General features: G+C 44.7%; 1 protein-coding gene and 1 pseudogene across 1 annotated transcript in view; one reads left to right on the forward strand and one right to left on the reverse strand.

Moving 5' to 3' along the window:
• MEI1 (meiotic double-stranded break formation protein 1) overlaps window positions 1–17,487 on the forward strand; it is a 92,691-nt gene that overhangs the window by 14,998 nt on the left and 60,206 nt on the right. Inside the window, exons 5-11 of the mRNA XM_032270161.1 lie at window positions 991–1,096; window positions 3,125–3,328; window positions 6,927–7,057; window positions 10,525–10,639; window positions 11,354–11,470; window positions 12,482–12,581; window positions 12,706–12,840. Coding sequence (XP_032126052.1) covers window positions 991–1,096; window positions 3,125–3,328; window positions 6,927–7,057; window positions 10,525–10,639; window positions 11,354–11,470; window positions 12,482–12,581; window positions 12,706–12,840 — 908 coding nt within the window. The remainder of the gene's footprint in view (window positions 1–990; window positions 1,097–3,124; window positions 3,329–6,926; window positions 7,058–10,524; window positions 10,640–11,353; window positions 11,471–12,481; window positions 12,582–12,705; window positions 12,841–17,487) is intronic.
• On the reverse strand, window positions 5,835–5,927 carry LOC116544099 (annotated as a pseudogene).

Genomic DNA, 17,487 nt, shown 5'->3' on the forward strand with positions numbered 1-17,487 from the left:
ATACAAAACATTAGCTGGGCATGGTGGCGCGTGCCTGTAATCCCAGCTACTCAGGAGGCTGAGGCAGGAGAATTGCCTGAACCCAGGAGGCGAAGGTTGCGGTGAGACGAGATTGCGCCATTGCACTCCAGCCTGGGTAAAAAAAAGAAAACTCCGTTTTAAAAAAAATAAAAAAAAAAAAAAAGAGTTAAGAATCTTGCCAAAAGTGGTATGGCTAGTCAATAGAAAAGGTAAAACGTGGACTATTGACTTTCTCTGTAAAGCATGAAGCATAGTGCCTGGTATACAGAGAATGTTCAGTAAGAGTAGTTATAATAACAATGATAATTTTTTTTTTTTTTTCAGATCGAGTCTCATTCTGCCACCCAGGCTGGAGTGCAGTGGTGTGATTTTGTCTCACTGCAACCTCGACCTTCTGGGTTCAAGTGATTCTCCTGCCTCAGCCTCCTGAGTATCTGGGATCACAGGCATGGGCTACCAGGCCCCACTAATTTTTACAATTTTAGTAGAGACAGGGTTTCACCATGTTGGTCAGGCTGGTCTCGAACTCCTGACCTCAGGTGATCTGCCCTCCTTGGCTTCCCAAAGTGCTGAGATTACAGGCTTGAGCCACTGCATCCAGCCAGTATTTTTTTTTTTTTTTTTTTTTTTTACATTGAATCGGTGTTCTGTCTTCATGACATTTCAAACTTTTGTCCTCCAGTTTCTGGTTCCATAGGGGTGAAAATATGCTAATTTTAATTCAGTTTAACAAACATGGACTGAGCTAGGTACTGAAGACTCTGAGAGGACTCAGGAAAGGGACTCATGTCCCTCTCCTCTGGGAGTTCCCAGTCTAATGGGGGCACTGGACACTAGGCTAAAAAAGTTGATTGCTGATTGTGGTGAGAGACGCATGCAACATGCCTGTGTGGGTAGGGCAGGATTAGTTTTGGTGGGAGATCTGTCCTGATCCTAATTGACAGAGTGGAACATATTCGCTTTCTGTAGCTATGTAATATGCCCTCCATGCGAGGCAGCCTGGCTACCCTGACTCTTCTTGGCAAGTTGGTGGATGCCATCCCTGCTCTGGCAGACCAGCTTGTAATGGAGCACGGTGAGTGATTTGTGGCAGGAGCTGCCACTGCCCTTTTACCTGCTTTTATCATACTGCCATCTGGGTGGCCCATTCATTCTGTATACCTGGGATGACATTACTTTCCTACTCTAGCCTTCAGTTTCCCCATTTGCAAAATGTGCTGTATATTGGTCAGTTTGAAAAAGGTCAGATTTCTGACTCTATTCTTGGACTATTACCATTCATTCTTTAACACAAATTAATTAAGTACCTACTATGAACCTTCCTTTTGGATGGAAGGAGGAATTCTGGAATATAGAAGCACTTTTTTCTATCAGTGAAATGCAAATAAATATCTCACAGTGGATTTATCAAAGGGCAAATAAACTTCTTTAAGTTGGTTTCCCTTTTTTAAAAAAAAAATAATAATTTTTTGAGAGAGTCGAGATCTCTGTGTCGCCCACACGATTGCAGTGGCGTGATCTTGGCTCACTGCAACCTTTGCCTCCCAGGTTCAAGTGATTTTTCTGCTTCAGCCTCCCGAGTAGCTGGGATTATAAGTGTCCACCACCAGGCTGGGCTAATTTTTTTTTTTTTTTTTTTTTTTTTTGGAGTTTTGCTCTGTTGCTCAGGCTGGAGTGCAGTGCTATGATCTTGGCTCACTGCAACCTCCACCTCCCAGGTTCAAGCAATTCTCCTGCCTCAGCCTCCTGAGTAGCTGGAACTACAGGGGTGTGCCATCATACCTGGCTAATTTTTATATTTTTAGTAGAGACGTGGTTTCACCATGCTGGCCAGGTTTCACCATGCAGAACTCCTGATCTTGTGATCCACCCACCTTGGCCTCCCAAAGTGCTAGGATTACAGGCATGAGGCACCGTGCCTGGCCTAATTATTATTATTATTGTTACTATTATTTTGAGATTGGGTCTCGCTCTTGTTGCCCAGGCTGGAGTGCAGTGACGCAATCTCGGCTCACTGCATCCTTCACCTCCCAAGTTCAAGTAGCTGGGATTACAGATGCCTGCCACCACATCTGGCTAATTTTTGTACTTTTAGTAGAGACAGAGTTTTGCCATGTTGGCCACGCTGGTCTCGATCTCCTGACCTCAGGTGATCCGCCCACTCAGCTTCCCTAGGTGCTGGGATTATAGGCATGAGCCACTGCACCCGGCCATTATTATTTTTTAGAGACCAGGTCTCACTATGTTGAGGAGGTTGGTCTCAAACTGCTGGCCTCAAGTGATCCTCCCACCTTGGCCTCCCAAAGTGCTGAGATTATAGGAATGAGCCATCATACCTGGCCTTTTTTTTTTTTTTTTTTGAGACGGAATCTTGCTCTGTTGCCCAGGCTAGAGTGCAGTGCAGTGGCATGATCTCAGCACACTGCAGTCTCTGCCTCATGGGTTCCAATGAGTCCTCCTGCCTCAGCTTTCCGAGTAGCTGTGATTACAGGTAGGTACCAGCATGCCTGGCTAATACTTTTTTTTGAGACAAAGTTTAACTTTTGTTTCCTAGGCTAGAGTGTAATGCTGTGATCTTGGCTCCCTGCAGCCTCCACCTCCTGGGTTCAAGTGATTCTCCTGCCTCGGTCACCCAAGGAGCTGGGATTACAGGTGCCCATCAATGTACCCAGCCAATTTTTTGGGTATTTTTAGTAGAGATGGGATTTCACCGTGTTGGCCAGGCTGGTCTTGAACTCCTGACCTCAGGTGATCCGCCTGCCTCGGCCTCCCAAAGTGCTGGGATTACAAGCGTGAGCCACTGCGCCTGGCCTAATTTTTGTGTTTTTAGTAGCGGCAGGGTCTTGCCGTATTGGTCAAGCTGGTCTCAAACTCTTGACTTCAGATGATCCTTCTGCCTTGGCCTTCCCAAATGCTGGGACTACAGATGTGAGTCACTCTGCCTAGTTTGGTTTTCCCTTTAGATTAAGCATGCAGAAAATATTTATTGTGGGGGATTTTAGGGACTTACCGTTACTACCCCATTGGGAATGATAGATTGGAGTTTCATATAGCAATTGACATTGTAAAATTTTCTCTGGCTCTTTGGTCATTTTCTGAACAGGCAACCTGATGGACCATCTGTTGAGAGGCTTACTATACCCCAATGAGGGCATAAAAGCTTCTGTCTGTTACCTTTATGGGAAGCTGTACTCCTCACCAGTGGCCGCTGAGATGCTTTCAGGACACTTCCGGGAGAAGCTTTTTCCCCTCTTCCTTTCCATCCTGGATGGTGCCCAGACAAAGGAGCTGCAGATTAACTGCTTGGGTAAGACATGAGGCTGGAGAAAAAAGGGAGAATAAGTTTTTGATATTTTGTTAGAGGACTTGAGATATTGGGTTCTCGAGTAGTATGGAAGTTTGCTGTTTTGCAAAAGATAGAAGCCACAAGGTTTGGGAAATGAGAGGCACACTGTGTGAAAGATGCCTAGAGTTAGTATGACTTCTTAATAGGAAGGAAAGTGGGACAGCAATTTTTTCTGCCTTTAGTCTTTACTGCCTGCCCTAGTGCATCCCAGACTTGCTGCCAAGTTAATCTTTACCTTGTACAGCTAACATCCTGTCACTTTCTTAAGTCAGAAATTCTTCCATGGTTCTCTCTGACCTCCAGGGTAAAGCCCAGGTGTCTTAGTACATTTTATGCTGCTGTAACAAACAGTATACCACAGACTAGGTAATTTATAATGAAGAACCTGTTCGTTCAGAAATTTATTGGTTCACAGTTCTGGAACCTAGGAAGTTCAAGGTTAAGAGGCTGGCATTTGGTGAAGTCCTTCTTGCTCTGTCATTCCATGGTGGAAGGGCAAAGAGAGGGCAAGATAAAAGGCTAGAGGGGACTGAACTTGTCCTTTTGTTGTTGTTGTTGTTGAGATGGAGCCTTGCTCTGTTGCCCAGCTGGAGTGCAGTGAGGCAGTCTCAGCTCCCCACCTCCCGGGTTCAAGCGATTCATCTGCCTCAGCCTCCTGAGTACCTGGGATTATAGGTGCCCACCACCACATTCGGCCAATTTTTGTGTTTTTGGTGGAAACAGGGTTTCACCATGTTGGCCAGGCTGGTTTCAAACTCCTGACCTCAGGTGATACACCCATCTCACCCTCCCTAAGTCCTGGGATTACAGGGGTGAGCCACTGTGCCTGGTCTGAACTTGTTCTTTTATGAGGAGCCCACTCTCTTGATGACAAACCCACTTCAATGGTGATAGCATTAATTCATTCATGAGGGTCCAAACCCCAGACTCATGACCCAAACACCTCCCATAGGCCCCAGCTCCCAATACTGCTGCACTGGGGATTAAGTTTCCAACATGTGACTTTGAGGGACACATTCAAACCATAGTGCTAGGTTTCTCTGCTTGTATTTGAGGCTGTTTAGCAGCCCCAGTATAACCTTTTAGCTTCCTCTCCTGCTATGTTTTTTTTACATAAATACATAAAGTCTATCAACTGTTCTGAGCAGGGAGATTTCTTATTTTGGACAGAACAGATGAGCACTGTGGATTGGTGCCTGGTGAGGGCCTGTTTTCAGGTAGAAACTGTAGAGAAAAGCATAGTCTATAGTCTATGGGTGACAGCAGCTTCTTTTTTTCTTTTCTTTTTAGTTTGTTTGTTTATTTATTTATTTATTTATTTATTTGACGAAGTCTCGTTCTGTCACCAGGCTGGAGTGCAGTGGTGTGATCTTGGCGAACCGCAACCTCTGCCTTCTGGGTTCAAACTATTCTCCTGCCTCAGCCTCTTGAGTAGCTGGGACTACAGGTGCATGCCACCATTCCCAGCTAATTTTTTTCGTATTTTTAGTAGAGACAGGATTTCACCATGTTTGCCAGGATGGTTTCCATCTCCGGACCTCATGATCCACCTGCCTTGGCCTCCCAAAGTGTTGGGATTACAGGCATGAGCCCACCATGCCTGGCCAGCTTCTTTTCAAAATTTGGATCAGGAGCTCTGTTATGAATAATCTAGCTATATATAGTGAGCATTCGTTCTATACCAGGCCCTGTGCTGGGCTCTGAGGTCACAGAGATTATCAAATCCAAGCTGTATCTTGGGGGAGCTCACAGGCCAGTGTAGAAGACACACGTGGACAACTAGAGTCTAGCGCAATGAGTGCTATCTTGGAAGTGCACAGCACAGGGTAGGTAGGAGCAGGGGACAGGAGAAGCTTCCTAAAGGAAAGGATTGCCTGGACTGAGTCCTAAATTGATGGAAGGGGAAGAAGGCAGAAGCATGGGCCAAAGCACAAAGTATGAAGCAACCTGTATCTGTGGTAACTTGGAGCTGGGCAGTATTGGAGTTAGTGCATATAGAACAAAAGGGGGCAAGTACGGGCTCTAAGGTGAGGCCCTGGGCAGTCCTACAGCTCACCTGGCCATAGCAGAGGGCAATCTCAATGATAATACTGGGAATTCCCTATTTTATTTTTTTTAATTTTTATTTACTTATTTATTTTGACAGAGGGTCTTGTTCTGTCACCCAGGCTAGAGTGCAGTGGTATGATCACAGCTCATTACATCCTTGACATCCAGGGCTTAAGCAATCCTCCCACCTCAGCCTACCGAGTAGCTGGGACCACAGCCTGCACTACCATGCTTGGCTAATTAAAAAAAACTTTTTGTAGAGTCTAGGTCTCACTGTATTGCCCAGGCTAGTCTCAAACTGCTGAACTCAGGGGATCCACGTGCCTTGGACTTCCAAAGTGCTGGGATAATAGGCATGAGCTACCACACCCAGCCAGAATTCCCATTTTTAAATGCCACCTCGTTTTTTTTTTAATTTAAAAAAATTAATCCTATGCATGTTTGTCAAGCCTGAGGGCCTCTTTCATCCTGGTCAAGGGGAATGCTAACCTTCTCTCTTTTCGTACAACACTTTATTTATTTATTTATTTATTTGAGATGGAGTCTCAAACTGTCACCCAGGCTGGAGTGCAGTGGTCTAATCTCAGCTCACTGCAACCTCTGCCTCTCAGGTTCCAGCGATTCTCTTGCCTCAGCCTCCCAAGTAGCTGGGACTACAGGCATGTGCAACCACGCCCGGCTAATTTTTATATTTTTTAGTAGAGATGGGGTTTCACCATGTTGGTCAGGCTGGTCTTGAACTCCTGACCTTGTGATCTGCCCGCCTTGGCCTCCCAAAGTGCTGGGATTACAGGTGTGAGCCACTGCCCCTGGCCCCATACAACATTTTAAAGGCCTCCTCTTCTCTGGAGCCTTTCCTTCCTACCCTCCCCCTGCAGCCAGGGGTGTAGTGATATCCTTTGGATCCTTCAAGCACTATGGGTCTTATATTCTGTTATATATCATCTTATTCATTTGCTTTACAACCCAAGATCCTTATAAGCGCTTGTGAGGCGCACACCACCATGCCAGGCTACTTTTTTAGTAGAGTAGGGGCTTCACTGTGTTGACCAGGCTGGTCTTGAACTCCTGACCTCAAGTGATACACCTGACTTGGCCTCCCAAAGTGCTGGATTACAGGTGTGAGCAACTGTGCATGGTCTTGTCTGACTTGTTTTTGTGTCTGTTTTTCCTGCAGGAGTGTATGCCACCTTTGTCAATAAAAAATATTTGAGTTTCTGCTATGTGTCAGGAACTATGCCAGGTGATTGATGATGTTATGGTGAAAAAACTCACATTATTCCTGCTCTCATGAAGCTTACAGTTAGGCCTAGCACTTAGTGGGCTCTCATTAGATCTGTATGGAAGAGAGATGGATGTGAAAAGCAAATTAGTGCTTAAGGATTCTAACCATCCTTTATATTTATGGAGACACAAAGAAATTCCTCTGGGCTTGTCTGAGGAGCTATCTTGGGAATATGCTGGTGCCTGTGTTCCTTTCTTTTTACTTCCCAATCTCTTTGTCTCCTAGGTTTGCTGAGGCAGCTATTGAAGTATGATCTCTTTGTGTCCATGATCATGAACAAGGTTGCACTAGGAGAAAGTGCTAAGAATATTGAGGGGCCCCCAGGAGATCCCTCACTGCCCTTGGTGCTCAAAAAGGTAATTGTTTTGTGATTCCTAGTCTCTAGGTTCAATAATAAGGGGAACTAAGTGCTTCTTGGGCCTTGTCTTCATCTACCACTCCTATCTCAGATTTCCAAGTGTTTTCTTACTGGGCAAAACAATACACTGGCTGGGAGCGGTGACTCATGTCTGTAATCCCAGCACTTTTTCTTCTTCGTCTTCTTTTTTTTTTTTAAAGACAGGGTTTCACCATGTTGGTCAGGCTGGTCTTGAACTCCCAACCTCAGGTGATCCGCCCGCCTTGGTCTCCAAAGTGCTTGGATTACAGGTGTGAGCCACCACGCCCGGCCCTCTCCCAGCACTTTGGGAGGCTGAGGTAGGTGAATCATGAGGTCAGGAGTTCGAGACCAGCCTGGCCAATATGGTGAGACCCCATCTCTACTAAAAAATACAAAAACATTAGCCAGGCGTGGTGGTGCACACCTGTAGTCCAGCTACTTGGGAGGCTGAGGCAGGAGAATCCCTGGAACCTAGAGGCAGAGGTTGCAGTGAGCAGAGATGGTGCCACTGCAATCCAGCCTGGGAGACAGAGCAGGACTGTATCTCAAAAAAAAAAAAAAAAAAAAAAGAAAGAAATTAGGTTTCTTGCTGGGTACCGTGGATCATACCTGTAATCCCAGCACTTTGGGAGGCCTAGGCGGGTGAATCACGAAGTCAGGAGTTCAAGACCAGACTGGCCAAGATGGTGAAACCCCGTCTCTACCAAAACTACAAAAATTAGCTAGGTGTGGTGGTGGGCACCTGTAATCCCAGCTACTCGGTAGGCTGAGGCAGGAGAATCGCTTGAACCCAGTAGGTGGAGGTTGCAGTGAGCCAAGCTCATGTCACTACACTCCAGCCTGGGTAACAGTAAGACTCCATCTCAAAAAAAAGAAAAAAGAAAGTAGTTTTCTTTTTATTTGTAAACTAACTTTCTTTTCTTTTCTTTTTTTTTTTTTTTAAGAGTTGAGGTCTTGCTCTATATACCCAGGCTAGAGTGCGGTGGCACAATCATAGCTCATTGCAGCCTCTCAACCTCCTGGGTTCAAGCAATCCTCCTGTTTCAGCTTCCTGAGTAACTGAGACTACAGGTGTTTGCCATGGTGTATGGCTAATTTTTTATTTTTTGTAGAAACAGGGATCTTTCTATGTTGTCTGGGCTGGTCTCAACTCCTGGACTCAAGTGATCCTCCCACCTTGGGCTCCAAAGTGTTGGGATTACAGGTGTGAGCCACTGCACCCAGCCTCAGTTGTAAATTCTTATCTCTGCACTTCCCCTTCACATTTGGGCTGCCTGAAAATGGAGAATACTTATAGCAACAGAGTCAAAGTCACCTCAGTGCTTTAGGGATCAGCTTCTCAGGTTGGTACTGAGAATTGTCTTTATCTGGACCCTGCTCATCCCTTCTGCCTCACTTTCCTGTCTCTTCCACTGCACAACCCAGTTCTCCAGCCACATGCAATCTCTCCCTGGTCCTGCATATGCTAGGTCATCCTGTCTCAATGCCTGTGCAGTTGCTCTTCCTCTGCCTATAGGGCTTTTTCTCCTCTCCTTGTCTGCTGATCTGAGTCAGGCTTTAAGACTCTGGGACTCCCATGTCACCCTGGCTCCTTTCAGCAGAATGTGACCCACTGTCACAGTGCTTACCTCATCCCATATTGTGGTTGACTGGCTGGGAGCTCCTTCAGGGCAGGACCAAAGTCTGGCATCTCTCCTCAGTGCTCAACACAGGGGCTGGCAGAGCTGCAAACCCTCATATGATAGCAGAGGTTGATTGCCCAAACTCTGGGGCTCTGTCTGCAGCAAGGAAGAGAAGGAGGAGCTCTGGTTAGAAGTGAGAAGGGGACAGTTGAGGATGGGTAAAAGCCAGAGCAAATTGCTCCTTGGTTCTCTGTGATGACTTTAGAATGGTCTATGCAAGGCCTATAAACTCTGGGAAGCAAGTCCTATGTGTCTGAACCAGAAAATCTCATGCCAGGTCCCTTGCTATGTTAATTTCTCTGTTGCCATCCTGGAGTCCATGTTAACTTGTGGTTAGAACATTTAATCCTGGGTCCAGCAGGGGCATAAGTACTTACAAAAAGGGTCTGTGGCCTCACAGAACACCAAGGTAGCATGGGGATGGCAGTGGCAGACATTAAAGAGTGCTACCCTAGGGTGAGAGAACTTTGTAGAGACAGAAATCTTGGCTTAAAGGTCCCCGCTTTCATCTATATGTGGAGAATACTCTTCTGTTGGCAATTGTGGATGATCAGGATTTTATTTTACTATAGCCACCAGCAGGTTTGGTACTAGGGAAGGCAAGTGAGGCACTTGCCTTGGGTGTAAAATTAAATGAGTGCTAAAGAAACTCAGCAATCAAGAGAACTAATATCTTTAGGTATCAAAATTAATGCAAAAAATTAATGATGAACAAAATATCAAAATTTTAAATAAAGATAAGATTGGCATGTGTTCTCCATTCTGACATTTTTGAAATTGTGAGTCTAATGCTATTCTTTTCTGCTTTTGGCGGAAGATCAACCTTTTTCTCCAAAAACAGGTCCTTGGGAATATGTTCTCAATGTTTGTGTTCCTACTGTGGCAATGATGATTCATTTATTTGGTCAAATACCTACCAAGCACTAATGTAATGTGTCAGTCCCTGTGTTGGGCACTGGAAATACCATGTTATGAAAACAGACATGTTTCTTGCCCTTACAGATTGTTACAAATGCTGTGGAGGAAATAAAGGGGAGATAGTAGCTGATAAAGCCATTTACAGGTTGAATGGTAGGGCAGGACCTCTTTGAAGGACTGACATTTGAGCTGACATTTAAAGACTTAATATGAAATGGGCCAGGCATGGTGGCACATGCCTGTAATCCTAGCACTTTGGGAGGCCAAGGCAGGTGGATCACTTGAGGAGTTGACCAGCCTGGCCAAAACCCCATCTCCACTAAAAAAAACAAAAACAAAACAAAACAAACACACACACACAGAACAAAAACACAAAAAATTAGTTTTTATGGTTTATGCACAGTGGGTCACACCTGTAATTCCAGCACTTTGGGAGGCCAAGGTGGGCAGATCACTTGAAGTCAGGAGTTCCAGACCAGCCTGGCTAACATGATGAAATTTTGTGTCTTCTAAAAATAGAAAAAATTGTGTGGCGGTGCATGCCTGTAATCTCAGCTACTCGAGAGGCTGAGGTGGGAGGATTGCTTGAACCTGGAAGACAGTGTTCTTTGAGTACCCCTGGTGGATTTTACATTGTGTTCTTTCCTTGTTTTTCTCACCTGCTGCTCTTCACAGAGACCCTTTCCCATAATCCATAACTGCTCTCCTGAGCACCATCCTTGTGCCTGGTGCCATGTGGAACAGAAAGGATCAGAAATAGGCTATTGTCTTGAGGCACCCAGGTCAGTTTTTCTGGTCCTGTTGGTGGTGTGACTGGGGTATTTTTTGCTGCCTGTTTCTCCAGCTTCTCCTCTCTAGAGATGAAACCCTGCAGGTGGCCAGTGCTCACTGTATAACTGCGGTGCTTGTCCACTCCCCAGAGAAGTATGCCCCTGCCTTCATCCATGCTGACATTCCAGGTAGGGGAGCCCTTTAACTTTTTCCTCCCTATACTAGAAGGATGGGGTGGTGACAGGTTCAATTGTGTATGACAGACTCTATGAAGTATGTCTCATAACATCTGAATCCTATTGCTACAGATTTCTTGTATGACCTTGAGCAATTTGTTACTGATTTTTGTCATTTATTTGGTCATCTAGGAATAAAAAGCTAATGTGGCATGGTGGAAAGACCTGTGGACCAGGAAGGCAACAGGAAGCAATATTTTTCAAGGGACTGCTATGAGCAGGGATATATGCCCTGAGGTGCACTGCAAATGTTACCACACTTAGGTCTTCACCTTTACTATTTTATAGATAAGGAAGTTGAGGCTCAGAGAACGAAAGAATTGGCAAGCCTAGTCAAGTCTTTCTGACTAAAAACTTTTTCCTTCATCCATGCCACTGCCCATTCTGAGAATTAGGAGTTGTAAGTTCCAATCCCACTTCTTTCACTACTAGTGCCTCTTCTCTGGGACTCAGTTTCCCTATCTGTTAAAAAACAGAGGTTAAACCATAACCAAGGATACTTTCCAGGTTTATTAGTGAATTGATGATCATGACTCATGGAGACGGTAAGTGAACAGATGAAGTAGCAAGAGTAAGGTGATGAATAAATCCAAGTCCTTAGCATCAGTTAAGGGATCGTTATCACATTGCTGTCATTTATTGTTTTCTCATCCTCTCCCCTGTCAGAGTTCCTCTTTGAGCATCTTTCCTCTTCCAGTGAAGTGCTCGTGTGGTCCAGCTACAACTGCTTGACACTCCTGGCAGAAGAGCGACTTTTTTTTTCCAAGTGCCACACGGTGTATGGTTCGTAGTAAGGGTCCTGTACTAGCTTTGGGTTGGGTGGACAGCAGTTTACAGTTAGGTAGCAGCAGCAGTGATGGGGGGCTATCCTCTATCTTGGAGGGGAGTGCTGAGTCTAGATATTTCCATTAGCCCAAACTCATTACCAGATTTCATATGCAAGTATTGATATTCAAATATTCTGCTCTTCACTGATTATCAGAAGTATATACGTTTAGACTCTTCAGCAAGGGAAGGACACTTCTCTTAGCCACTAAATGAATTATTGTTGCATATTAACAACAACTCTAAACAATGTTACTCAACCTTAGATTTAATTCTTTCCCATGCCCCAGATAGCTAACCATCCAGGTAGTCTCTAAGTTTTGGTAATTTATTCTTTCAAAGTTTCTTGAAACTGTCCCTTCATTGTCTGGGACTTTTTATATCACATCTAGATTTTTAGAGCAGGCACATTCAATCATTCATTTTATATTCCTAGTTTATACCAGGCACCAGGCTGGAAACTGGCGATTTAGAGATAACAAATAACATGCTCCTTGCCCTCAGAAAAGGGAGAGAGACCCAAGCGGGAAATTTCCTTATGAGCTGATTAGAGCTCTGCTAGAGGGAAGCACAGGAGCTGTGGGGGCTCAGGAGAGGTTCACAGCTCTTTCTGAGTGGATCAGGGAAGGCTTTTTGGAGGAGTGGGGTTTTAACCTGATTCTCCAAGGAGGAATAGGAGTATGCTAAGTAGAGAAAATATGGCTTGGTCAGTAGGTGTTCACTGACAACCTCAAGTGCCAGGGACTGTGCTATGGCCGGTACTGGGTGTTGGAGACACAGATGAATCAAATGAAGGCCAGGCCTTAAAGATCTCACAGTCTGGTCCCATTAGCTCAACCTTGTCAGGGTTCCTCCATGAGTGGCCTCCAACTGATACATGCTGTCCAGAGTCTGTCACCTCTCCTGGGTGGGCGGTGAAGGAACAAGAGAGCAGTGATCCCTGGCCTCTGTCATGTTTTCCTATGGTAGGAATTGAGGCAGTGGTGAGGAGCCTGCAGGCAAGTCTGAAGATGAACAACACAGAGCTGCACAAGCAGGGTCTGCTGCTTTTCACTGAAATCCTGACCCGGTGAGCAAAGTGGTGGAACATGAAGCTTGTTGGGGCCAGACTGCAGAAGTAAAAGTGGGCTTTTATTCCTGGTGTGGTCAGTGATAAGAGTTCTCCTACACATTTCTCATTTACCATTTCTCAGGCAGCCAGAGGAGATCAAGCTGTTCACAAGCTCAGCCATGTGCAGAGATGCTGGCTGTGTCCTCCAAGAAGCAGTTAGCAGCCCTGTGCTGGAGGTGGCTGCTGAGGCTGTGAAGGCCACTTCTGCTTTTCTGAGGTGAGAGACCCAGGCAGGCTGAAATTTCCATCCCTGCATGTACCTAAGGGCCTGTCAAGGCCAGGGGAGCTAATATTTAAGTATCTCTAGATTACGTATAATACCTAATATAGTTGGCCCTCCATAATTGTGGGTTCCACATCCATGGATTCAACCAACCATAGATGGCAGTTTTCTTTTTTTGGTAGTGAGATGGTGTTTAGCTCTTTTTGCCCAGGCTAGAGTGTAATGGTGCGATCTCGGCTCATTGCAACCTTTGCCTCCTGGGTTCAAGTGATTCTCCTGCCTCAGCCTCTCAAGTAGCTGGGATTACAGGCGTGTGCCACCACAACAGGCTAATTTTTGTTTATTATTATTTTGACATGGAGTCTTACTCTGTCGCCCAGGTTGGAGTACAGTGGTGCGATCTCGGCTCACCACAACCTCTGCCTCCCAGGTTCAAGCGATTCTTCTGCCTCAGCCTCCCGAGTAGCTGGGATTAGAGGTGTGTACTACCATACCTGGCTAATTTTTGTTTTTTTAGTAGAGATGGGGATTTTGCCATAGTTGGTCTGGATGGTCTCGAACTCCTGACTTTGTGATCCGCCTTCCTCAGCCTCCTAAAGTGCTGGGATTGCAGGTGTGAGCCACCACGCCCAGCAATTTTTGTATTATTAGATGGGGTTTCACCATGTTGGCCAAGTTGGTCTTGAATGCCTGACCTCAGGTGATTCTCCTGGCTCAACCTCCCAAAGTGCTGGGATTATAGGTGTGAGCTACTGCACTTGGCTGAAAATATGTTTTAAAAAATGGATGGTCGTGTCTGTATTGAACACGTACAGACTTTTTTTCTTGTTATTATTCCCTAAATAATATAATATATGCTGGGCATGGTGGCTCACATCTGTAGTCCCAGCACTTTGGGAGGTTGAGGTGGGTAGATCACCTGAGACCAGGAGTTCACCATCAACCTGTATAACATGACAAAACCTGTCTCTACTAAAAATACAAAAACTAGCCAGGTATGATGGTGTACACCTGTAGTTCCAGCTACTTGGAGGCTGAGGTGGGAGGATCACTTGAACTTGGGAAGCAGAGGTTGCAGTGAGCTGAGATCACACCACTGTACTCCAGCCTGGGTGACAGAGAAAGGCCTTGTCCCCTCTCCCCCCCCAAAAAAGAAAAAAAAACCCGGCCAGACACAGTGGCACATTGGCACATTCCTGTGATCCCAGCACTTTGGGAGGCTAAGGCAGGTGGATCACTTGAAGTCAGGAGTTTGAGACCAGCCGGGCTGGCCAATGTGGTAAAACCCCATCTCTACAAAAAATACGAAAAATTAGCTGGGCATGGTGTCGTGTGCCTGTAGTCCCAGCTACTCAGGAGGCTGAGGCATGAGAATTGCTGCAGAGGTTGTAGTAAGCCAAGATTGTGCCACTGCACTCCAGCTTGGGTGACAGAGCAAGGCTCTGTCTCAAAAAAAACAAAACAAAAAAAACACCCAAGAGTATAATAACTATATAGCATTTGCATTGTCTTAGGTATTATATGTAATCTAGAGATGATTTAAAGTATACTGGAGGACCAGTGCGGTGACTCACACCTGTAATCCCAGCACTTTGTGAAGCCAAGGCAGGTGGATCACCTGAGGTTGGGATTCTGAGACCAGCCTGGCCAACATGGTGAAACCCCATCTCTACTAAAAATAATAAAAATTAGCTGGGTGTGGTGTCACACACCTGTAATCCCAGCTACTCAGGAGACTGAGATGGGAGAATTGCCTGAACCTGAGAGGTGGAGGTTGTAGTGAGTGGAGATCACGCCACTGAACTCCAGCCTGAGCAACAGAGTGAAACTCTGTCTCAAAAAATAAAATAAATAAAGTATGCTGGAGGATATGCATAGGTTATATGCAAATAGTATACCATTTTATATAAGGAGCTTGAGCATCCTGATTTTGGTATCTTCAGGGGTCCTAGAACCAATTTCCTGCAGATACTGAGGGATGACTATGCAATGTCAATGCAATGTAGGCAAGGCTCTATGGCTCACGCCTATAATCCCAGCAGTTTTGGGAGGCTGAGGTGGGCGGACCACCTGAAGTCAGGAGTTCAAGACCAGCCTGGCCAACATAGTCAAACCCCATCTCTATCAAAAATAAAAGACTACCTGGGCATGGTGGCACACACCTGTAATCCCAGCTCCTCAGGAGGCTGCAGTAAGAGAATCGTCTGAGCCTGGGAGGCGGAGGTTGCAGTGAGCTAACATCTTGCCATTGCACTCCAGCCTGGGTGACAGAGTGAGACTCCATCACAAACAAACAAAAACATTAATGCAATATAAATAGTTGTTATGCTGTATTTTACATTTCATGTTTGTTTGTTTGTTTGTTTGTTTTGAGACGGAGTCTCGCTCTGTCACCCAGGCCAGAATGCAGTGGTATGATCTTGGCTTACTGCAACTGCTGCCTCCTAGGCTCAAGCAATTGTTTTGCTTCAGTTTCCCGAGTAGCTGAGACTACAGGCATGCACCACCATGGCCAGCTAATTTTTGTATTTTTAGTAGAGAATGGGGTTTCACCACGTTGGCCAGGCTGATCTTGAACTCCTGACCTCAGGTGATCTACCCACCTTGGCCTCCCAAAGTGCTGGAATTATAGGCGTCAGCCACTGTTCCTGGCCTGCATTTTATATTATTTTTTATTGTTGTATTATTATTTTTTATAGGTTTTAATAGATATTTTTGGTCCACAGTTGGCTGAATCCATGGATGTAGAAACCACAATACAGAGGGCCAAATTATACTTCCAAAGTGTTATGTTATCATGTCTTTTGTCTTTTCTCTGTTTTGAACTTTTATCTTGAAAGAAAATTCTCTTTCATTTTGGTAAGGAGTAGCAGAAGTAACTATCTGTTGACTCTATCATCTTTAACCAGAAGCTGGCAGCTCTTTAACACCTATGAACTCCAGCCTCTAGCCCTGGTTCTCTTACTGTAGTTTCTCCTTGAATGCTCTCAGCCACTCACAGAGCTTCATATAGCTACTAGCTATATGCTGATAATGCTCAAATCTATACTTCATGCCTAAAATGCCTGTATTAGTTTCCTATTGCTACAGGAACAAATTACCACAAACTTGGTGGCTTAAAACAACAGAAATTTGCCTTCTCATGGTTCTAGGGACCAGAAGTCCAAAATCAATATCACTAAGATGAAATCAAGGTATCAGCAGGTCCACACTCCATTTGGAGCTTCTAATAGGGAATGCTTCCTTGCCTCTTCCAGCTTCTGGTGGTTCTGGGGGCTTCCATGACTTATGGTCATATCACTGCAATCACTGCCTCTGTGACCACATTGTGTTCTTTTCTCTTGGTGTGTATAATCTCCCTCTGCCTTTTCTCTCTTTTTTCTTAAATTTTTTTTTTCTTATTTTTTGTAGAGATGGGGTTCTTGTTACATTCCCCACACTGGTCTTGAACTCCAGGCCTCAAGTGATTCTCCCACTTTGGCCTCTCAAAGTACTGGGATTACAGGCATGAGCCATTATGCCTGGCTGCCTCTCTCTTATAAGGATACTTGTGATGGCATGTAGGGGACCACCTGAATAATCCAGGATAATGCCTTTATCTCAAGTTTCTTAATTTAGTCCTATCTGTGAAAACTTTGCTATAGAAAATAACATTCACAGGTTCCAGGGATTAGGACCTGGTATCTTTGGGTACCACCATTTAGCCCACTATAGTGTTTTCCTGAACTCCAGACCACATTTTCAACTGCCTGCTGCTTTATTCCAGAAACTTCAATCTCAATTTGTTCATGCTACTAGCATAGAGATAAAAACAACCAATTTGGGATCTAAAGAATTAGATTTGGGTCCCTGGCTCCACAAGCAGTACTCAGTCACTTCTTGCTTATTCCTCTGGTCTGCTTTCTGTTTCTTGAACACATCGAACTTATTCCTGCCATAATTGTTCTCTCTGCCCAAAATATTATTCCCTTACATCTTTGTGTGACTGCATTTTTCTCATCATTCAAGTCTCATTCAAAATTTGCTTTCTTAATTGACCTTATCAGACTACTATAGCACCTATAAAACATTTCACAGTTCTTGTTTATTCTTTTTTCTTTCTTTCTTTTTTGAGTCAAAGTCTCATGCTGTTTCCTAGGCTGGAGTGCAGCGGCACAATCTCAGCTAACTGCATCTTCCACCTCCGTGGTTCAAGCAATTCTCTTGCCTCAGCTGTTCAACAGCTTTCCAAATAGCTAGGATTATAGGTGTGAGCCACTGAACCTGGCCTATTCATTCGTTTTGTATCTCTCCTGTCCCCACTAAAATATAAGCTCCTGGAGATCAAGGACTTGTCAGTTTTTTCACTGATCTATCTTTGGCTCCTCATAGGTAGTCAATATGCAAATGAAGGGTGTTAAAATGGACAGTGAGACTAATGGATCCTAGTACCACAATGGGAAATTATTCCTTAGTAAGGTGCTTGAAATCTTAAAAAAAAAATAACGGAGGAAACCCATATTTATAGAGTAACTTTTATTTTGTTATATTTTCTCTTTTAAATTTCTAATAAAGTAATATATTCAAATAATACAAAATAAACAAGAACCCCATCTCTACAAAAAATAAGAAAATATTGGCTGAGCACAGTAGCTCATGACT

Source organism: Sapajus apella, unplaced genomic scaffold (genome assembly GCF_009761245.1).
Source record: "Sapajus apella isolate SASKATOON/1434 unplaced genomic scaffold, GSC_monkey_1.0 scaffold205, whole genome shotgun sequence".
Classification (NCBI taxonomy): Eukaryota; Metazoa; Chordata; class Mammalia; order Primates; family Cebidae; genus Sapajus; species Sapajus apella.